The 21,986-nt window shown below is 53.2% G+C and overlaps 4 protein-coding genes across 8 annotated transcripts; 2 read left to right on the top strand and 2 right to left on the bottom strand.

Annotated features, from left to right (window-relative positions):
• Nucleotides 1–682: 682 nt before the first annotated feature.
• Nucleotides 683–12,500, bottom strand: LOC130535147 (sorting nexin-19-like). 3 transcript variants are annotated; one of them, XM_057050039.1, is made up of 14 exons: nucleotides 12,036–12,487; nucleotides 11,206–11,531; nucleotides 10,940–11,134; nucleotides 9,718–10,830; nucleotides 9,452–9,641; nucleotides 9,282–9,382; nucleotides 9,090–9,209; nucleotides 8,896–9,017; nucleotides 8,721–8,811; nucleotides 8,500–8,650; nucleotides 8,020–8,149; nucleotides 2,733–2,917; nucleotides 2,581–2,668; nucleotides 683–2,088 (listed from the first exon to the last, which is right to left on the bottom strand). In XM_057050039.1, exons 2-14 carry the CDS (start codon nucleotides 11,467–11,469, stop codon nucleotides 1,965–1,967), a joined length of 2,874 nt encoding a protein of 957 aa, XP_056906019.1. In that variant the 5' UTR covers nucleotides 11,470–11,531; nucleotides 12,036–12,487; the 3' UTR covers nucleotides 683–1,964. The 3 variants fall into 3 exon arrangements, with proteins under 3 accessions (XP_056906019.1, XP_056906018.1, XP_056906017.1); XM_057050038.1 differs by having other exon boundaries at nucleotides 8,896–9,209; nucleotides 11,206–11,503; nucleotides 12,036–12,500; XM_057050037.1 differs by having other exon boundaries at nucleotides 8,896–9,209; nucleotides 12,036–12,496.
• A 540-nt stretch (nucleotides 12,501–13,040) lies between these two features.
• il4i1 (interleukin 4 induced 1) lies at nucleotides 13,041–17,015 on the top strand. 3 transcript variants are annotated; one of them, XM_057050049.1, is made up of 8 exons: nucleotides 13,041–13,150; nucleotides 13,737–13,836; nucleotides 14,386–14,600; nucleotides 14,678–14,790; nucleotides 15,096–15,297; nucleotides 15,437–15,505; nucleotides 15,580–15,716; nucleotides 15,833–17,015. In XM_057050049.1, the coding sequence occupies exons 2-8, from the start codon at nucleotides 13,806–13,808 to the stop codon at nucleotides 16,599–16,601; spliced, it is 1,536 nt and encodes a 511-aa protein (XP_056906029.1). In that variant the 5' UTR covers nucleotides 13,041–13,150; nucleotides 13,737–13,805; the 3' UTR covers nucleotides 16,602–17,015. The 3 variants fall into 3 exon arrangements, with proteins under 3 accessions (XP_056906029.1, XP_056906030.1, XP_056906028.1); XM_057050050.1 differs by lacking the exon at nucleotides 13,041–13,150 and adding an exon at nucleotides 13,203–13,388; XM_057050048.1 differs by lacking the exon at nucleotides 13,041–13,150 and adding an exon at nucleotides 13,469–13,647.
• timm8b (translocase of inner mitochondrial membrane 8 homolog B (yeast)) lies at nucleotides 16,854–17,822 on the bottom strand. The gene is made up of 2 exons (XM_057050098.1): nucleotides 17,527–17,822; nucleotides 16,854–17,346 (listed from the first exon to the last, which is right to left on the bottom strand). Exons 1-2 carry the CDS (start codon nucleotides 17,626–17,628, stop codon nucleotides 17,179–17,181), a joined length of 270 nt encoding a protein of 89 aa, XP_056906078.1. The 5' UTR covers nucleotides 17,629–17,822; the 3' UTR covers nucleotides 16,854–17,178.
• A 266-nt stretch (nucleotides 17,823–18,088) lies between these two features.
• On the top strand, nucleotides 18,089–21,947 carry sdhdb (succinate dehydrogenase complex, subunit D, integral membrane protein b). Its single transcript, XM_057050089.1, has 4 exons — nucleotides 18,089–18,221; nucleotides 20,005–20,115; nucleotides 20,560–20,710; nucleotides 21,197–21,947. Exons 1-4 carry the CDS (start codon nucleotides 18,173–18,175, stop codon nucleotides 21,360–21,362), a joined length of 477 nt encoding a protein of 158 aa, XP_056906069.1. The 5' UTR covers nucleotides 18,089–18,172; the 3' UTR covers nucleotides 21,363–21,947.
• Nucleotides 21,948–21,986: the final 39 nt, after the last annotated feature.

Here is a 21,986-nt window from a genome sequence, read left to right as displayed (position 1 = left end):
CATCCCGTTGCCACGGAGACCGACGGCTAGCATGTTTGGGCTCATTTCGCCCTAAATAGCAAAAAGTGACGAAATTGCTTGTTCTAAAAATAGACCAGCTCCTTTGGAAAGTGGCTGCAGGCTTCAGTTAGCTTTAGCTCAGCTGGTCTGGTGAGGCCAGATTTACCCTGGTCCAGGGGGAAGGGGGCATCGGGGTAGGAAGTGGTGCCTCCCGGACCTGCCTGGGGGGCAGGGAATAACTCTGACGTCACAGTTAGCGACCTTCCTCACCGCCCACCGTCTCGTAGCAACGTAGCAACGTCTCATAGCCCTGTTCAGGGTGGAGCTAATTTCCTCAGATTAGCGATGAAATTTGGCTAGTTAAAGGTTAGCCAGGCTAACGCCACCGGGCGCACCTACGGATGTGGTGTTGACCCGCTTTTGTTGGTGTTGTTTTAGCTCCACGCCGCCGTTTACGATGGTATTTTTAGAGTCCCGCTTTCTCGGTTCGTTTTGGGCGCGAGTTACGACTTTACGGGCTGTAACAAATTAGCGGGGGAGCTAAGAGTCGGGAAATGTTGAACGACACCACACGCACGGACGATTCCGCCGAAGCGTGCCTGGGACAAATTGAAAGAAACCTCGTAAAAGCCCCTCTCGTAAAAAGCTAGCACCCGCCCCGTGGGAAAGAACACAACAACAGTCGGGTTGGCCACGCCCCCTTCGGGGAACTTTATTGTGTTGACATGATTGTGCTGGCGACTCCACGAGATTTTTACAGTGTAAAATGGGTCCCGTCTGCCGTGGAGGACGTCTTAAACGCAACATTGAGCGCTAATTCAAGCTAATACATCGTTACGAGAGCAACGTTCCTGCTTTGTAAGATCCTTTACATCCGTAATTCTTAGTGATTTTATCACTGTGCAAATAAAAAAGTCACGTTAATACGAGAAAAAGGCCGATCCGAGTACATTTGTAGCGAGATTCTCTGTGGCGTTGGCACGGCAACCACACAGGCAACAAACGAGTCGTATTCAAGTTTTTCTTTTTACAGATTCATTGAATGACGTTAAACGCTTTGATGAGGAGATCAAAGCGGGTTTCAGCCGACGGCCATTTTAACAGAAACAACCGGAATGAAAGAAAAATTAGGAATTTTTAAAACAAGTTTCCAGTTTTAACAATAAAATCGCCGGACGGATGGTCGGACAGTCGTTCTAAGGCATCTCCGGGATGGCGCCTTCATCAGGCTAAATCCACAAAAGCACGTAGCGACGTAGCAACGTCTCGTAGCAACGTCTCGTAGCAACGTAGCAACGTCTCGTAGCAACGTCTCATAGCAACGTAGCAACGTCTCGTAGCAACGTCTCGTAGCGACGCTCAGTCTTCAATCGGAGCTTCCGCTCATAAATAAATAAATACGCACAACCACAGGATCAAAGTGCAAAATGTCGGAATGGGGGAGAAAAAAGAGGATTTCTTCACGGAATGATTCAGTCGGACCGGGCCTCTGCGCGCCTTCAATCCAAAGGCTAACCGCTCCACGCTCAGGATATCCTGGAATGCTCCCGTGGTCTGATGCTAACCCACAGAAGAAGAACTTGGGATCTACGGAACGCCGTGATTTAGACGTGACGGCCCAAACGACCGTCCGGGGGGCCGTTAAAGGCCGGAAAATTCCGACAGCGCGTCCCCCCCGGAGGGTTCGGAGCTCGGGATGATTATGTCACAGTCACGCGTGGCTGCATGTGGAACCAGCGGGACGGTGAAAAACGGGCCCGCGGGGGGCGATAACGCGGCGAACCCCAGCGGAGCGCCGAGAGATGGATGTCGGGAGGTTCGGGAAGGTCCGGGTCAGCCCAGGAGGTGGGGATGAGGAGGATGTAAAGTCCATCTGAACCGAGTGGCGGAGATCTGGCCCACACGGCCCAGGACGCTGCGGCGCGGCGTTAGTGACACTTCCTGTCACTTCCTGTCACTTCCTGTCACGCGGCCGAGTTCTCGGGGTTCCCGGAGAGCTTCTGCAGCAGGCGGCTCTGGAAGTCCTCGTCGGACACCTCAGGAACCAGCAGCTCCAGCAGGAGGTCCAGGATGCAGAAGACCAAATGTCTGAGAGGACACAGAGAACAAGGCTGAAGGTCACCTGCGGGTGGGCGGAGCCATGATAGCATTAGCTAAGCAGGTAAAATAGTGCCACATTAGTCCGAGCTCCCAGGAAACACCTGGAACCCAACTGGGTTTGTTCTGAGACGGAGGCGACCGACAGGCAGCAGATACACAGGTGATCCACAGGTGATCGGGAAGCGGCGGCGTTCCGGTGCCGTGACAGACCGGGAGCAGCAAACATCTGTAAACCCTCTCAGGTGGTTGCGTAACCCGCCGCCTGCTGCTCGCTTCCAGGTGAGCGTCGCCTGCGGAGCCTCTCCGGCCCGTCCTAATTGGACCAGCTGCTGGCTTGCAGGACGCCAGAGTCCAGGCCCGGCACGCCACGGCGCTGCGGAGCGTCAGCAGACGCATTCCTTCCTCTCATCACGGAGCTCTGCCACATGTTCCTGCAGCAGGAAGCTCCGTCCTTCCGGACGCCGGCGTTCGCCTCCTTACCTGTTGATATCGGGGTCCTGGAGGGAGTCCAGAGCGCTCCGCCAGCTCCGCTGGTACTTGTGCGGGTCCAACATGTCAGAAACGGCGTCTACGACAGACAGACAGCAGGTTACTCGATGGCCCCGCCCCCCCCAGGAACACCTGGCGTCTACCTGGCAGGAGCCTCATCAGGGAGCGCAGCGCTTCCTGCCTGGTGGCGTCCTTCTGCTGCCGGTTGCGCTCGGCCGGAGGCTCCGCGGGCAGCGTTCCTCCGGGCCACAGGGCCTCCTGGATCACCTGCAGGTACACCACCCAGTACCTGGTGCACGTCAGGTTGGCCACGCCCACGTCCAGCCACCTGAGGGGCGCGGACACGAGGTTAGCACGTTAGCGGTTAGCCGCATTCACCACACTTGGAGCTGGTGCCACGACCTCGGCAGGAGTTACTTAACCTCCTGACCTTAGGTGGGAAGGTCAAGAGGTCGGGTCGGGTCATCACGCCTGACCGGACCGGGCCGGCTTTAGCCTGGTCCCAGACCAGCCGGGAACGTAGCCTGCGCCGCGGCGCGTTCCCACCAGGATTTAAGGCTCACGCCGCAGCGGAGCCCGAGTGGAGCTGATCCCAAGACTGAAGCATTCCCTCCCTGGATCTAAGGTCATGTGACGAGTGTGTGTGTGTGTGTGCGTGCGGCAGCTCCGGGGCCTCGGCCCGGCCCGTAAAGCTGCGGCTGCTAATTGTACGCAGAGTTCTGGGGCCGTAAATAAGACGATTTCAGATGCGGCGATTTTTCCAGGACCCGCAGACGCCCCGAAACATTCCTAACGCCACACAGATGTGTTGCGCAACAGCGCGGGGGGAACCGGCGACCCCCCTCTGGGCCTTCGGCTCCTTTTGCTCGCCACATGTGGCCCCTAATAAAGCTATTTCATTAGCTGCTGCGGGCTAGTTAGCACGCCGCGGCGCTTCCCGCCGGGGTGTGGACGGACCCGTTGTGCCGGTCACTTTTCACAGCCGGAATTTCCATAATGATTCCACAGCGGGCCGGTCCGCGGGTCGACCCCGTCGGTTTGACGGACAGATGCGACCGAAGCGGATCTTTCCAAAGGATGAGCTCTGTGGAATTCCTGAAACCAGGGGGGGAAAAATCGTGCATCAATTTCCAGGCAGCGGAGAGGCAACTGGTGCCGGGGCAGAAGGCTCCCGCACTCCGATGCCACCTAGCATACATCGCTAAAGCTTTAGCTTCCCGCTAAAGCCAGGCGGGACAAACGGCCCATAGCTGCGTGAGTCCGGGGAGTCAGTGTTTATTCCGATGATCCGACCAAAGCTAAACACGGATCTGTGCATGTTTCCCCTCCTGTGATTCACCTGCGTGCCGTTACCTGCTCCGCCCTGATTGGTTCCACCTGTGGAACCGCCCCCGCACCGTTCCCTCCCGTCTCATGTTTTCCAAGCTCGCGAGGGGCAGAGAATTCCGATTAAAGCGTCGCAGGAACAGGAAGAGCGTCCAAGCGTCCGGGACGTGGACGCTAACACGCTAACACGACTCCAGCGTCTGTTGTGTGAAATCACCTCCATGTGCTTCAGCTGCCCCCCCACCCCCCTTCCCGGCGCTCCGAGGGGAAACACGTGGGCCGATAAACGGGATCAACACGCTCCCTCCGCTGTTGTTGTTCCAGGATAAAAACCGATGCCGATTCCGCACGACACTTTTCCCCCACTCCGACGCCAGCGGCCCAAGTTAGCGCCACTTTCCCGCTGTCCCGTTTCCAGGCGATACAGGAGACTTTTCCTCTTCGATACCATCGTCTCGCTGCTCCCAACATCCCGGACGCTCGTTTCACATGTCGGATTAACCCGTTTTGATAGATTCGGGTTATTCGGAATCCTCGAAACCGCAGTTTCCAAGAGAGGACCTAAAGGAACCGAGACTGGAAAAGTCCCGAAGAGCATCGGCTCGGGGCGCTTCCCTCAGGATTGAGAGCAACCCGGGAGATAAAGACCGCCGTTAGCATTAGCATTAGCATAGCATCCTCACCTGGGGGTTGACAGGATGCGTTCAAGTGCCGGACTGACTGCGAGTCCCAGCAGTAGAGGCTGTAAATAAAGGATTAATAAGTGCTAACGCGTGCTAACGCGTGCTAACGTAGCGAGCCTGCGCCCGGGCTGGATTCCGTCTCAGGAGGGGAAAACTATATGTGTTTATCTGGCGTGGGGTTTGATGTTGACGCGGAGGGGAAAATGAGACGTGATCGGCGCTCACGCAATCAAACAAACGATCCAATTTACTTTTCAGCGGTAAAATCCCGTCCGAGTGGAATCGTGGTCGCGCTCCAGAGGCGGGAGGAATTCTGCTGAATCCCGGAATCCTGGGAGCGCCTGATCAATCCCAGACGCTGCAGCACGTTTCCTGTTTCGACACGTGTCTCGGCGACACATCGGGCCGCTCCTGCAGCCCTGGAACCGGACGGTCTGTCGACCCGCCGCTGCGGTGACATCGCAGGACAGGAAGTGGGCGGAGCCAGCAGCCGCGGGCTGCGGCTACTTAAAGACAAAAGATCCGGGCTCATCAGAAGGGGCATCGGGGTTCAAATCAATCCCGTAATAATCAATCGCCAGTGGAACCAATATTGGTGCCGTTACCACGGCGATAACACGAGTCGGAGCCGGAGTCACGTCAGCCAGGAGGCGGGTACGTGGCGCCCAGGCTGCAGCGGCGTTCCCAGTAACCATGTCCTAAAATGGGAAACTTAGACAGGAAAACCCCCCAGAGAGGATCAGAAACTGGGGGGAAAAGGACCCAAAACGGATCACATGTTCACAACCGGTGCTGACCGGGCTCGGGTCCAACCCTCCACCTGGTCAAGTGCCCCGTCCGGGGCAAAAAGTGCCTGTGCTGGACTCCAGTGGGATTTATCTCGGAGTCCATTTATGGCAAACGCCGGTCCGGTCCCACTGGGACCCGTTTGTGCTAAAATAAACCCAGGCCCAGTTTCCAGCAGACGGGTCGTCACCGCACAAGCACGTCTCCGGGGACCGACCGAAGACCGACCTCGGCTCAGGTGAGCTGCGGAAACGGACACCGCCCAGAGGTCAAAGGTCGCGGCGCATGCCGTCCTGTTAACCACCGGGGGCCAATATTTGGGTTTCAGGGTGGACACCAGAACCAAGGCTGACATGAGCTCCTGATGCTCCGGCCTTATACAACATCGCCCCCCCCCCCCGATGGCGATAAAGAACACGGTCTGACACGGTCCTTCAGACCCGGATTAGAGCGGCTCCAGAGCCAGACACACACACCGCTAATAGCATTAGCCGCGACGCTGACACTGACAAACAAACTGCCCCCCCCCCCGGCATCGCTGCGACCCGCCGTTTGTCAGGCGGGGGGGGCGGAGACTGCTGACAGGTCCAACCCCCCCATCCTCCCCTCCATCCTCGAGCTGTCAGCGAGGCTCTCGCCGCCGCTCCGATTGTTTATGGAGGCATCAACGAAAATAAAGACTGGCGTCACAGGGACAGGTGCAGCAGAGCCCCGTCAGGCCGAGCGTGCAACCGACCCCCCCCACATCTAAGACGACAGATGAGACTCTCGTTTATCTGCACCCCCCCCAGCTGACACAGCGACAGAAATCTCCCCAAAAGTGACTCCAGCTTCAGGGTTTTAGGACGCCGACGCCCGTCTGGCTGCTGCCCCGCTTTCCAGAGACGATGCTGTGGACGTGTCCCACTTTCCAGAGGGACGGCTTTTCCAGCCAGGCCTGTCAACACACACGTACACACACCGGGAGGACTGGGGCCTGGGGCCTGGTCCTGGATCCTGGAGCCTGGGGCCTGGAGCCTGGGGCCTGGGTCCTGGATGCTGGGTCCTGGAGCCTGGGGCCTGGGTCCTGGATGCTGGGTCCTGGGTCCGACATAAACGCACTTTTTCTCTCTTCACTTCCAGCTGAGGGTTAAACGGCGACAGACGTGCGTCAACTGTCAGGGACGATGTTTCTGCTGCCTGACAGCAGCAGCTGGGTGAGTGTGTGAGGCCCACGTGCACATCTGGACACAAGTGTCGCTCCCCCCCCCATAAACCTGCCGCCAATCAATCCCAGCGGGCTGAAAATGTGCCCTAAAATATATAACGGCGTCCTCTCTCGGGGACGGCGTCCTCTCTGGGGGATGGCGTCCTCTCTCGGGGACGGCGCCCTCTCTCGGGGATGGCGTCCTCTCTGGGGGATGGCGTCCTCTCTCGGGGATGGCGTCCTCTCTCGGGGATGGCGTCCTCTCTGGGGGACGGCGTCCTCTCTGGGGGATGGCGTCCTCTCTCGGGGATGGCGTCCTCTCTGGGGGACGGCGTCCTCTCTGGGGGATGGCGTCCTCTCTGGGGGATGGCGTCCTCTCTCGGGGATGGCGTCCTCTCTCGGGGATGGCGTCCTCTCTCGGGGATGGCGTCCTCTCTGGGGGACGGCGTCCTCTCTGGGGGATGGCGTCCTCTCTGGGGGACGGCGTGACCAGCGGAGATTCCTTCCACGCCATGTTGACAGGCCACCGCCTGATTTAGCCGCGGCTGGACAAAAGTGCGCGGCCTTTCGTGCTGGGCTGATGCAGCTTCCCAGAATAGAGGGGGGGGTATTGATAGGAAGGAGCGGTATTCCGGGCCCCCCCCCGGGAACGTGAGGTCACGACACCGAGAGCACAACAAGAACCTGAGAACATTGAACATTGTTTACCGGCAGCTTCGTGGACCTGGGACAGCTGTTTATAGAGGCCGTGTCAGGTGCTCTCCTGCAGGGTGTGTGGGTCCGAGGGGGGGGCGGGGGGCGCGTGGCCCCGGCGCCCTCACACATGGATCTGGAGAGGCTCAACACTGGAGCAGCTGGACGGGAGCTTTCCAGAGCATAAACAGTCTGAAGAGTCTCCTGACCTGCTGTTTCCATCACTTCATTCCTGTAGGAACCAGTGGAAGAGATGGTGCAGATCAGGGGGGGGGGGGGGGTCCTGACACAGGAACCTCCAACCAGATCCAGGTGTGAGCCCTCGTTATGCTGCTCAACCAGCAGATAAACATGGTGGAACTCAGGTTTTTCCGGTCCTGAAGTGTCGGATCAGAGAGACGGAGACGGAAATCCTGCCAAACCTCCCGACACTTCCCCGTCCTGGTGACCTTTGATGACCCCTGATGAGCGTTGACGACCGTTCCTGGCAGCTCCCAACGGACATCTCATCCACATTGGACCTCTTAATTGTCCAAACCAAGACGTCGCTGCCTTTTCCGCATTTCCCCGATTTAGCCCGGACACGCGTTGGCGTCATGTCTGGAAAGCCGACTATAATTACACCTAATAACCAAAATAACCCCGAATCTTCAGGGGCTGAAAGTCTGCGACGGTCTGAACGAACCACAACCTGCGTCCTGTTCAAACCGGCTCATTTGTGTTTACAGTTTCTTTCTTTGTCTCTCTGCACGTCACCTGTCGATGAGGGTCCCGAACAGCAGTCTGACGGTCTTCTGCATGTTTTCGGTGCACAGCCAGCTCCACTGGTTCCTGATCAGCAGGCACGCGATGTTCAGGGCCACCTCGGCCAGCGCCGTCTCCGATCCTGCGTGGAAAAAGGGATTAAAACAACCAAAAACACGGAATATCATCGCGCCGCCGCTTTCCGAGCATAGACGTGTTAGCAGCGCCCCCGCGTGGCCGGGCTCTGGAGGTGCAGGCGTTAACTGGAAACCGTCCACATTCTTCAAATGCCGAGAGAAGGTAGGAAAACAACAAACTCCACGGCGTGTGGAAGCCTGCCGCCGCTCCACAACAGATAAGAGCTCGGCCTCCGGGATTAAGAGGAATTTTGGCTGTTTTGAGGGGAAATCTCACTCATAACTCGGCAAATAAACACAGTAAACTAAAGCAGGAACAACTCTGAGAATTTGTTCCACTCTGAATCGCTCCTACCGCGTTCCTGAACGTGCTTCTCCCTCAGTCGGACATCCAGAACCTCTGCGTGTTCCGGACTCTCCTCCCGCTCTGGATCAGCTGCGGAGGCCAGTTTTTCCTGCTCGGTGATCCAGGCTTCCAACTCTCCCAGAGACATCCTGCTGAACACCTTTGAAACCAGGAGAGAACGTTAAGAACAAACGGGCGAGAATCCGCGTTCGTCGAGGAGAGCGCCTCACCGTGTTCCTCTGCTCGCAGCTGAACTGAACCGGCCTGACCTCGGCGCCGTTCACGAAGGGGACGTTCTTATTGGAGAACCTCAGGCGAGACCTGAGGGGACAGACGGGGCCATCCCATCATCAATAAATAACAGGTAACAGAGGCGGGGGGCTAACGCCCCCCCAGGAGTCCTACTTGCTCTTCTTCTCAGATCCTAGCTTCAGTCCGTCCACCTCTGCTTCATCCTCCGTCGGGCTCTGAGCTTCCGGCCGAGGGAACGCCGTCTTCAGGGTGTCCACGATGGCGTTGACCACGATCTGAAAGACACGTGGATTCATCACCTGACCGCCCCCCCCGCCCACGAGGAGGATGAGAACCCAAGCAGAGACCTTGTCGATGCGCGAAACGATGAAGGGCTTCTTCACGAAGGCGATCCTGGCGTCCGTGTTGAGCGCCAGGAACTCCCGCATCTCCTCGCTGGCGGCGACCTCGGACGCGGCGCAGAGTTGCTGCAACAGGCGACAGGCGTCAGACGGGGGCGGAGCCGCCTCGGCGGCGCCGTCATGGCGGATTTCACCCACTTTCAGAAACGTTTCCAGAAGCCCTTTCCTGGCCTCGATCTTCTCGCTGTCCATGTTTCCGAACGGCATGTCGGGGAACATCTTCTTCGGACCTTTCACGCCTGAAAGAACCGCAGAAGCAGGTTGGACCTCCACGCCTCTCCAGCAGGGGGGGCTCTAACTGGATTTACCCTTGAGCAGCTTCCGCAGCTCCGCCTTCTCCTCCAGCCGCGTCTGCAGGTTGAGGAACTCGCTGTACCGCCTGTTGACCGTGTGGTAGGCCACGGCCGAAGGGTGCTCGCACGCCGCCAGCACCACGTCCACGCCGTCTGGGCCCGGTTGGCAGCCGCCTGGATTCTCACAGCCCATCGCCGTCTCGTACTGGGAAGCAGAACGTTAAGGAACGCCTCAGCGCTTCTGTCGTGCACGATCAGAGGAGGGCGGAGCTCGAACTGACCTTGATGGTGTACAGAGTGTAGGGGTGCGAGCCGGTTCCCCGGTGCTCCTTCGCCGTGATGGTTCCGGTGATGCGCAGGTTCTGGATGATGACCGGCCCCTCTGGGCTGCTCAGGGGGTCGAAGCTGAAGGACGGAACAGGAGAGGAGCTGCGCAGCGGGCTGCCTTCGCTCAGCTCCCCGAGGTTTCCCGGGGAACCCTGTTCCACGCCCAGGTGGAGCTCCCTGGAGGGGGTCACCAGGGGGGAGCTGGCCTCCCTGACTCGGGGGATCCCGTCTCCACACCCAGCTATCGGGAGGCTCTCCACTCTGGAATTGACCAGGAGTCTGGGGCAGGACGCTTCCGTCGGGCTGAGATAGCCGTCGTCCAGGTCCGGGTCGTCGTCCTCAGGGGAGGAACGCGCCGTCTGCCTGGCGCACAGCGCCCCCTCCTGGACAAGCTTGACCAGGGAATCCGTCTGAATTCGATTACAGTCGACAAAAGGAGAGTCGGGTTCGGGCTCAGAAAACAAGCTGGACCTGCTTCCTCTCAGGCAGGACCCTGGGGGTTCTTCCTCGGTGGTGTTCTGTGGGCGGGGCGCCTCCTGGGCGTCAGTGACGTCACGTCCAGCGGACTCAGGTGAGCTCACCTCCGTCTCCGTTCTGAGTGGAGGACCTTGAGGCGAGTTGAGACACGTTGCCTCCTGCAGGGGCGGGGCCTCTGTCGGCGCCACCGCGGGAGGACCTGCAGCCGGTCGATCCTCTGGTGGATCCGGACCGCCGCACACTTGGATAATCAGGCCGTTCAGCCAGTCGGGGTCAGACAGTCGGGCGAAGAAAGGCAGCAGGACGTTGCAGGTTATGAGCTCCCCCACCACGAAGCGGCCGGTGCGGCTCTCCAGGTGGGGCGACGGCACCAAGACCTGCAGCAGCAGGTCCGCCACCGCCCTGGTGTAATTCACCTCCAGCGCGGCGTCGGTCACCGCCAGATGAGGCGTGGCGAGCCTGGAGTAGGCCCCCCAGAGGCCGCCCGGCCCCTCGGCCGGGGGCCCCTGCTGCTCGCCCCGCAGCTCCTTGGCTCGGATGAAGTCTCGCAGGTGGCAGCCAAAGAGATTCAGGACCCTGTGGGTCAGCTCCTGCCGCCGCCAGGAACAAGAGAAAACAGCACAATGACCCTTTCCGCTGTTAATTCTACAGTTATGGTTGTTCTGGCTTCTCAAAAACGACCGGTACGGCTCCAGATACCTTCCTGTCCACCTGTCTGGCGCGCCTTTTCATCTCCATGGCCATGGAGATCATCGCCGCCTGGACCTCCTTTTCGAAAGCACTCTCAGAGGACACGGTCGAGAACCAGGACGCGACAAAGTCCCTGATGATCTTCCTCACGGTGTTGTGGATCTCCTCATCCAGCTGACACTCGTCACCCTCGGTGGAGGGAACCTGGGGTTTAGGACAAAACCTTTCTAAATAAACACGAACCGCGTCAACACTCTGTGAAACGGCACTTTTACCGGTTCCAGGGTGATGAACCTCTCCAGGTGGACCAGGTTGTTGGACTCCAGGATGGCCTGTGAGGTGAGCCAGCCGCCATACACCACCAACAGGCTGGTGAACACACACAGGAGCCAGATGTTGACCAGCAGGTGGAACAGTACCAGCCACGCCAGCAGGACGCCCAAGCCCAGCAGGCTCCTCTGCCCCAGGACCTCGGCCATGGCGGCGCCGGAGGGGCTGCCGCGTCCTTTAGCACCCTCGGGATGGAAGGTGGAGATCATGGGTGCCGGAGCAGCATCTCACCCTCGAACAGCACTGGAGGAAACCAGTTGGAGGACTTTAGCTGTGGTGACAAATACATAATTGGACCTTCACACATTAAGGCCCAGTTCTGCTGGGATGAACAGGACTGGCACCGTTATCTTCTGGGACTAAACCACCGCACCCATCTTCTACAGCTTATCTAATAATGGGCCGGTGATCCACAGAGATGGAGAACTCCATTAGCGGTGATAACGACGCATTCGGAACCGTTTAATATGTTTCTCCCGGTCAGTTCGATGCTAAAAGGTCCACTGACGTTAACAACACGAGTCTGTGATATTAAAGGGGAAATCTTGATTGTGACGTTCTTTAATAACACAGTTAAATCCACTGTCAATAAAGAAAATGTGCCTTTTCTGTGTACGTAGCATTAGCCTGCAGCGCAAACAGCCAGGCGTCGCTTAGCAGCTGTCCGTAAAATGGAGCCCTTCTATTATGGGATGTGTGAGCCGGCGTCTCGTCGCGCGTTATCGCAAACATGCACGCGCGATCTATACATTGAAGATGAAAAACAAGACTGTACCTGCATGAGATTTGATAGCGCTCATTGCGAGCGCTGCCCAGCGGCTGCGGTGTTGACTTCCGGTGTTGTGACGTGCGTTCAAATAAATCAAAATATGAGGCTAAAGGGGTCGTGAAAACCGCTTTTATTCAATCGTAACAGCAAATACGCTACAAACACATTCAATATAAAAGCGGTAATGAAACGGCATGAGAAACGGGCATGAAAAAACTACACTTTCTATTCTTCTTCTTCGCAAAGACTCCTGGGATATGTAGTTTGGTTCCGGAATTTTCTTCATTTTCGATATTAATAATTCTTCATATAAAAATACCCCTGTATAGCTCTCATATGTATAGCTGTATGTAGCTGATGTGCATGTAATAAGTGACAGTGTTATAATAAGGACATTATATTTGATCTCAACTGTTGATATAGTTTTACCAGTTGAAGCAATAGAGAGATGTGCAAATCCTTGAGGAAAAATAAAAGATGAATGTGTATTTTCACACAAAGGCTATAATGAAAGTCGACTCAGCCGTCTGCACCGCAGTGGTGCAGATGCACATTTTAAAACCACATCCTTTGTGCATCAGAAAATCACTTTACCCAAGTGGTAGAGGGCATCAAAGCGGCACAGCGGTTTTGAGAACATCTATTATTTTTAAAAATTCACACCTCTTATTATACATTAACATGCAAAACCTCAATTTGAATCCTCTTTAGGTCACTGAACTCTCAGTTTCCACACATGCAGAGGAAAATGTTAAATAAAACCCGACCCTTGGCCCCAGATAATGCTGCATTCAGCTGAGGATGGTGCATAAATTCACGTCGCCATAAGACGTCGTGATGCTTAAGTCGCACCTGAGCAGGTGAGTTTCCCCTCAGGGCACCTTAATCCTCAAATCAGTCAGAAAATTCAAAGATTAGGAACAAATTCCTGCTCTTCCTCATGCCGGGTCAGCTTGTGGTCATTTCTTGTTACTCATTCGGTCAAAAACTTAGCATTTGCTCAGCTGCTTTTTTTTGTCTGGAAAACGAAACTTTTCAAGACGTCTCCTTTCGCTTTCACCTCCTGCAGAAGATAAAAACTTGCCCGGTCGGTCGGCTCCATCACAAAAGGCTGTGGGCAAGTAAGTACCCGTCTTTCTTTCTCCCGCTTCAGTAAATTAAAAAGAAACGCTGAGAGACATTGAAGAACAAATCTTTCGGGGTTTCAGTTGAGGCTGTGATTTCATCAAATGGCTAAATGAGAATAAATGGGTTCTTTTATTGACTAATCCTGGTGAATCAGCTCTAGCGTTTAGATTAGTGTGACATGGATTCCGGCGCATTTCAGATGTTGAAAGGAGTGAAGACGGAGTCAACGAGGTATGCCGATGACTAGTGTAACCTCACTAATCTGATTTGTTCAGTGTGGTTGACTCCGGAGCCGCTGTGGGAAAATATTTCTGGAGGACCCGAGGAAGGGGGTCCTTTCTTAAAGTGGCCTTGGGTTTAGTTGGTTACCAGGTTTTCCAGGCAACTGCGGGTATGGATGAGTGAAGGTTTAGTTGGGTCGGAGCTCCTCGTTTTCTCCTCAGTCATGAACAGTTTTACAACAACTTACCAAACTTTACCTCTGCTGAAGGTCAGCCGAAGTCCACCCTCGCCTGCCTCCTGTGTGTTTAAGGACATTGATCCCGATTTTCCTGATTTTTTTAAATTCTTCATCTTTAGGTTTCATCTTCCTCAAACAGCATCAACGGCAGAAGGAGAAGATCCAACATCTGGAGCTCTGTGGTGAAGATGATCCCTCACACGGCGCTCTGCACCTTCTGTAAGTCTTAAATCAAGCGGATGTGTTTCTTTTTTTCTTTTTGAACGAGTCTGTACCAGCGGGGGTTGTAAAAACACCCACCATGTAAACACAACCTAACTAAAAGTCCAAGTATGTGATGTCAAATGCAGTTTTCTCCTAATAAACTACTTATATGGGTCACGAAAGTACGGGAAGAAACTTGGGCCAAAATTATAATACAACTGAATTTAAGGACAGTAAATTTATGCCAGAGGTTGCATTTTTCTAGATATTGTGTGTAAAACGGATTTTTATACGGAGTTTTAGTTCTTTTTGAAGCCACCAGGACCGGTTCTGCTCAGAACTCTGGTTCTGATTCTAATCCCTCAGATCTAAAAACAGCAACTACAATTTTACGAGCCTCCCACAATTCCCACCAGTAAATGTAGAACTGAAGAACCCTCTCAAAAAACCCAGCAGAATTCCAGCTGAATTCCCGTAAACCAGGATTTCTCTTCGACCCGGATGACTGAGAACATTCCCGGACGCAGAACCTGGTGGTTTTATTGTGGCTTCTCCCTCCCTCAGTTCCTCTGGCGCTGGTCGGCGTGGTGGTGTTCGCTGTCGGCGGGATTTTTGGAGATCCTCTTTTCGAGTGCCTGCAGGACGCCGATTACTCGGAGCTTCTCGACATCGTCGAGAAGGGACTTCCCGCCACCAAGTCCCCGCGCCACGTCGCGATCGTCGGCGGGGGGATTGCCGGACTGACGGCGGCAAAGTTTCTGGAGGATGCCGGGCATAAAGTAAAATAAGTTGATGGTTTTTGTGTGTTTCCTGTTCGAGCTACAACGTAAAACGCAGATTAATGTTCTTCTATGAGGTGACGATAATAGAGGCCAGTCACCGGACCGGAGGACGCGTGGAGACGTTCCGCAACAGGAAAGAAGGCTGGTACGTGGAAGTGGGAGCTATGAGGATACCCAGCTTCCACAAGTGAGTAAGCGTGCCTCTGTTTATTTTTCTGGTCCTCGTCGTTACCATGACAACGGTCAATCGCTGAAGCGAAATGAAACCAGGGGATTTTTTGGATTACCCCTTTTTACTTAAAGTGTCTGAAGCAAAATATGGATCCTGACAAAGGAGGCAAAGCTTCAGCCGCACAAGATTCCCGTTTTCACCTTCGGAAATGTTTATCTCTAAGAATATTAACCAGATACTTCGGGGAAAGGGGCGGGGCTTAGCTGCTGGTCAACTCAGACACAGATCACTTCAACCCGCCGATTCGCTCCTTTCTTCAGGATTCTGCTGTCTTTCGCCGCCAAGCTACAACTTTCCCTCGACCACTTCATCCAGGATGACATCAACACCTACTACTTCGTGAACGGCGGCCTTCAGAAGACGTACGCGGTGGAGAACAACCCCAGTTTGCTCAATTACCCCCTGGCTGAGCAGGAGAGGGGGAAGTCGGCCGCTCAGCTCTTCGGTCAAGCTCTCCAGAAGGTCGGTGTTAACGTTTACTCATGTTTTAATGAGCATTTCTGCTGTAGCCTAGAAAGGAACAGCCTTACCTGAACCCTTGCATCACCTTTGAGCTGCTTCTTTTTGTGATGTCGATTTACCGCCTGTTTCCCATGTGCAGGTGAGAGATGACCTCGTGGTCATGGGCTGCCGCGGCATGTTGGGTAAATACGACTCGTACTCGGTGAAGGTAAAGCTTCTTGACGTTGACAGTGTTTCGCCACGGGTGGTTCTGTTCGGAAATTGGGAGTTTGTGTCCTACAGGAGTACTTGGTGAAGGAGGGGAACCTGAGCCGCGGAGCTCTGAGGATGATCGGCGACATTCTGAATGAAAACAGCCTCTTCTACATGTCACTGGTCGAGATGCTCTACATACAGTCCGACATCAACGACAAGACCGAGTGAGTGAAGGTGTCCTTTTGGCCACCTGGGGGCGGTGTGGCACCAGGCAGTTTTTAGCGTGGAGAGCTCGTCCGTGAATTGTTAAGATGCAGCTCGTGAATGTTCTCACCTGTAGATACTTTGAAGTGACGGATGGATTCGAGCACCTCACCAACTCGTTCTACCGGCTGCTGAACGCCACCATCCTGCTCAACTCCAAGGTCAAGCTGATCGACCAATCAGGTGGCACCAATGTGAGGGTGGCGTATCAGGACCGGCGCAATTCAGGCTTCCTGAGCAACTTGACGGTGGACTACGTACTGGTCACGCCCACCGCCAAGGCCACCCTCTTCATCGACTTCAAGCCCCCGCTGTCCGGGGACAAGATGGAAGCGCTGCGCTCGGTCCACTACGCCAGCTCCACCAAGGTGGTCCTCAGCTTCAGCGAGCGTTTCTGGGAGAAGGACGGCATCAGAGGGGGGAAGAGCATCACCGACCGGCCCTCTCGCTTCATCCATTATCCCAGTCACGCCTTTTCCGGGACTGCCGGCGGTGCCCTCCTGGCCTCCTACACCTGCTCCGACGACTCCACCCTCTTCCAGGGAATGAACGACGATGAGCTGATGGCCGTGGTTCTGGAGGACCTGGTGAAGATCCACGGTGAGCGGATCAGGCCTCTGTGGACGGGCGGGCTGGTGAAGAAGTGGGGCCTCGATCCTCACAGCCTGGGTGCCTTTGCACTGTTCACCCCCTACCAGCAGGGGCAGTATGCTGGAGAACTGTTCGAGAGTGAGGGCCGGGTACACTTTGCAGGGGAACACACCGCCACGCCACACGGATGGATCGAAACGGCCATGAAGTCTGCACTCAGAGCGGCCAGAAACATCAACAAGCTCACACTTTAATGTACGTTAGCGTAGTGTGTTAACAGCAACGTCCGCGTAGAAACAGTTGAATAGCATGAACTCGCCAGTAGATTTTTGTATTTATTCTATTGTAACAGAAATGCGTGTTTTGGCCTGTCACTGTACAAAACGAGACTGTATTTCTCAAAAATAATAATCCAAATCAGTGACTTTATTGGTACGACAGGTAGATTTGCATAATTCAGAGTGTTGTCTGATACGCTGTGTGAAGAGGAAACTACAGCTCAAATGCATAATTCCCAACATGGTGGATTTAATGTGTCAGCTACAGACACTTGAGACACAGGTAAAACAATCAAATAAAAAGTCAAGAGCCACCCAGGCTTCTCCTGCACTGCTTTCCACTCTGCCCTGAAGTGGTGTGAAACATTAAACATGTTTTTGCTCATCCAACGTCATCCTGTTATTTACATTTATTGGAGGACCGATTTTTAGACAATTCCTTAAAGAAAGTGCGTTCGGACTTGGATTGGGTTATTAAACGCTGTTGTCAGCAGTCAGCCGAGGGCAGAAATGGTCAGTTAGAAATGAACCCATCCTCTGTGGGCCAGCCCCATCAGTGGCCGCCCTTCTGCACCATCTGTGAGAAGCGGTTGGTGATCATCAAGGTGGTGTCGATGAAACGCTCCACGCAGTTCTGCAGGCACGTCTCCGTCCGGTAGTCCAGCTTCGAGCCCGGGCTGTCCACGCATTTGTCCCAGCAGACATCAGTGAAAGTGTGAACCTAGTATAAACAGAGAGGGCATCAGCACACAGGTGATACACATCCTTCTGCTGCTACTGCTAAATAGCATAGCCAGGGTAGCTGCTAAGATGCAGTACCGCCAGTGACCACTAGGGAAACGTGTCTTCTGTGAGGCTCCCAGAGGTAACAAATTAGCATTTTAGCGGCTAGCATACAAACCTGTGCCTGGAACTGTGCTTTCTGTTGTTCAATGGCGATCATACGCTGGAGCTCCGTCGCTTCCGCCTTCTCCGACGCGCTTAAATTATCAAATGAGTCCATCCTTCGGCAAGAACAGCGCCTTGCTGCACAAATTACCGGTAACACCGAGGTTACGTCCTGTGTCGACTACACCCGGAAGTGTTTCTTTCCGCGACCGCGTGACCTTCGTGTCCGCCGGAAGACGAGTCGCTCGATTTCGCTGATTTTCAAATCATGTGACTGGCGGATGCGCGGCTGCGTCCAGCCGCTGTGACGTTTGTAAATCATCGCTTTAACGCAACTTTTCAAAACACTATAACCTTGTTTACCTGAAATATCATTCTTGCGGAGAACAACACAAAACACGCCACACGCAGTTTTAATTCAATAGTCTTTGCTTTGACATTTTGAACGTGATTGTCTAAAATCGGAATTCGACGGCATCAATTTTATCACATCATTTTGATATACTGTCTTTTCTCTAAATCACATTTTCCCATCATTCCGAATAATTCCTGAATTAAAATGAATAATTTTAGGCTTTTTAAAAACCACAATCGTTGTCGCTGTGAAGAGGGGGAAACTACATCCGGGTCACGGTGGTGACCTTGGTTAGTTGATCATCATGGCGGCGATCGTCCGGTTGAGTTCCGTGTGTCGTAGAGGAGTCAAACGTGAGCATTTCTGTCTCTTTACAACATTTCTGAACGTTTGTACGTTGCGCTCTCAGGCCAGCTGATTTTAACGAGTTCGAATGTTTGCGGGGTTGCCGATTTATTCTCTGGTTTAAGAAGTAAACCTGAACCCTGGACGTTCGCGACGTCATCAAAATCAGTGACTCGAACACTTTGGTGACGCTGTGAGGTTAAATCGTCATACGGGAATGGCAAAAGTATGACGTTGCTCGAAGGAGGCGTAACGCAGAGCACGAAATCCTGTCCTGTCATTCGGCTTTTATATTAAAACGAAAAAACACTCGCATTCGCCTCCATCAGACCCTTCTATCGTTCTCTCTTTCCCTTCAATCACCGCAATAAATTCACCTGTTTCGGTTAGAAACCGTCACCAGGTTTGACTATTTCTTTAGTTGGCGTATATATTCTAATTCTGCAAGACGTACAGTGAGAGTAAAAAGTATTTGATCCCTTGCTGATTTTGTTGGTTTGTCCACTAATAAAGACATGATCATTCTATACTTTTAATGGTAGATGTATTCTAACATGGTGAGACAGAATATCAAAAAGAAAATCCAGAAAATAACTTTAAAGATTGTATTTTAATTTATTTGTTTTTCATTGAGGGTAATAAGTATTTGATCCCTCTATCCAAAAGCTTCCCAGGGATGCGGTGAAGTAGCCCTGTGCCCTTGGCAGAGAAACACCCCCAAAACATAATGTTTCCACCTCCATGCTTGACGGTGGGCACAGTGTTCCTGGGATCATAGGCAGCATTTTTCTTCCTCCACACATGACGAGTAGAGTTTAGGCCAAATAGTTCAATTTTGGTCTCGTCTGACCACAGAACCTTCTTCCGATCACTTTGTGCATCTTTGAGGTGATCATCGGCATACTTTAGGCGAGCCTCCACATGTGCCTTCTTAAGCAGGGGTACCTTTCGGGCACTGCAGGATTTTAATCCATTGCGGCGCAAAGTGTTGCCAATTGTTTTCCTGGTGACTTTGGTCCCAGCTGCCTGGAGGTCATTCACTAACTCCTGCTGTGTGGTTGCAGGCCGATTTCTCACTGTTCTCATGATCATTGCCACCCCACGAGGTGAAATCTTCTGTGGAGCACCAGACCGAGGTCTATTGATGGTCATGTTATACTTCTTACATTTTCTCACAATTGCACCAATAGTTGTTACTTTAATACCCAGCAATTTGCTAATGTTTTTGTAGCCCATTCCCGATTCATGCAGGTCAACAATCCTGTCTCTGAGGTCCTGAGAGAGTTCTTTGGTCTTACCCATGGTGGAGAGTTTGGAATCTGTCTGATTGTCTGATTCTGTGAACAGTTGTCTTACACACAGGTGATTAGTTAGACCTGCTGTCTTCAATTCAGGTAACAAGTTGTTTGGGAGCGTCTAACTGGTCTGTGAAAGCCAGAACTCCTAATGCATACTAGGGGATCAAATACTTATTTCCCTCAATGAAAAACAAATAAATTAAAATAAATTCTTTAAAGTTATTTTCTGGATTTTATGTTTGATATTCTGTCTCTCCATGTTAAAATACATCTACCATTAAAAGTATAGAATGATCATGTCTTTATTAGTGGACAAACCAACAAAATCAGCAAGGGATCAAATACTTTTTACTCTCACTGTACGAATGAATTCAAAATCGGATCGTTATTATTGGCTGCGCCTTATGGAGCAGTCAAAGCTGAGGTTCATTTGGTTTGAGATGTTACATTTAGGTCTTGAGTCCTTTGCTAATGCGTCTGCTTGTCCCTGCAGCTCTGTTCTACCAAAGCACTCTGCTGGCCAGGCCGCTGGTTGTCCCGCACCAGCCCCAGGAGCAGCCGTACATGCTGACGGCTCACATCCACGCGTCGCAGGCCCTGCAAGGTCGGCGCCAGTGTCTATTCAGGAAAAGCCAATTTATCAAGTTTTCAGTTAAAAACAAAACCTGAAACCAATCTGCGGAGAGGAAGTATAACACAGCTCCACGAAATGACTATTATATCTGACAGACAGCTGCAGTATCACTTCCTGTCGCATGAAACAGGTTTCCGGAAATGGTCTCGCAGAAAAAAACTGATTTAGTTGTGTTCACCTCTTTTAAATGGTCCTAACGGAAACCCAGAAACTTACAAGTAAAGGTCACACACGACTGCAGAGAATATTTGCTGAGTGCGGGTGTTTTCTGCCGTGGGTTCTGCAGAATGCAGGTGGCCATTACACTTTGGTACAAAATCAACCGGCTGCCAAAAAGACTGGATAATTGTGACGACCCTCTTATATCCCTGACAGTAAACAGCACTTCCTGTGTTCTGCTCTGATGTTCTACAGCGGGCTCTGGCTCCAAAGCGGCCTCCCTGCACTGGACAGCAGAGCGGGTTCTGAGCATCCTGCTGCTGGCCATGGGACCTGCAGCCTACTTCAACCCTGGTCCGGTCATGGACTTCTCCCTGGCAGCTGCTCTGACCCTGCACGGGCACTGGTAAGAAACGCCGGCGACCGGAGCACCCCGCCAGCTGTATCGTGTTTGTTCCCTCCAGCACCTTCCATTTATAACCCAGAAAAGCTACTTCCTGTTTGGTGTTCCTGCTCAAATGTGCAAGCCGCTCACAGCTCGTGTGGCTGGTTCCAGCTTTGTTTGCAGACCTGAGAGAGCGCGGCAGCAGCTTAGCGTCGGGGCGATGTCCTCCTCCGTCACTCAGAGTGTAGATTTAAAGCGGCGCAGCCGCTCCGGGGCGCAAATCCCTGTCACGCGTGCCGCCAAGTTCAGCCGAAGTGCCAGAGTGCACGTCTCAAAGGGTTAAAGCACATTTTCTTTGACCAGGCCCAGTCGGAGGAATGCTCCGCTGTCTCTTGGCATCATTAGCAGTCTGTGCTAAGAGGATTGGTCTCTGACGTGATGAAACGCGGCTCTGCCGTCTGAAAAAGCTTGGGTTTTCGCTGACTTCGGCTGCTTGTTCTCCCACAGGGGCATCGGGCAGGTGCTGACAGACTACGTTCACGGCGAACCCAAGGTCAAGATGGCCAACGCGGGCCTCTTCCTCCTGTCTACCCTCACCTTTGCTGGTCTTTGCTACTTCAACTACAATGACGTGGGCATCTGCAAAGCCGTCGCTCTTCTGTGGAGCAAATGAACTTGGGGAGGGCAGGGAAATATTGTCTAATTTAAGGAGAAAATCAACTAAGTTGTCTGTAAATTCATTTGAATATATATCACTGTTATTCCCAGCCAGTCATCCTAACTCTGGTTAATTTCCCGCCTCTTTTTGTTTCATAAATTCCACTCCTTTTCCCTTTCCCCTCACTTTCCCTCGTAGCTTTCCGTGTTGGCAACATTTCCACGTGGTTAAAAACATCAACGCTCGACAAAATTGTGCGTCGGTGAAGGTGGAAATGAGCTTTATAGTCGTTCCACGAGAAAGGAGATACTGCTCCTGGTGAAAGTATGAGGCAGAGCGAGGGAGGGATTCAACTACAGCCATCTTATTGAGTGTGTAATTGTATTTTACGACGAATGCTGTCTATTTTTTTAGTGTTATGTTGCCACTTCATCAAGTTGCATCTGTTGAATCTAAAAGACGTAAAACGGGCGTGTTTTTCCTGAACAGGAACACAAGTGTGATGATGAACTGTGTGCATCCCACGACCCCCTTGTCTCAACGGGAGCTAATGCTGCTGGCATGTTTATAACGGAGTGTAATAAACGATGATTACGCTGCGTCACGCACCGTCCTCACTGGACAGCAACGTTGGACATT

Source organism: Takifugu flavidus, chromosome 12 (assembly GCF_003711565.1).
Source record: "Takifugu flavidus isolate HTHZ2018 chromosome 12, ASM371156v2, whole genome shotgun sequence".
NCBI classification, from domain to species: domain Eukaryota; kingdom Metazoa; phylum Chordata; class Actinopteri; order Tetraodontiformes; family Tetraodontidae; genus Takifugu; species Takifugu flavidus.
The sequence above is the reverse complement of the archived record's forward strand: the minus strand, read 5'-3'. Positions and strand labels throughout refer to the sequence as shown.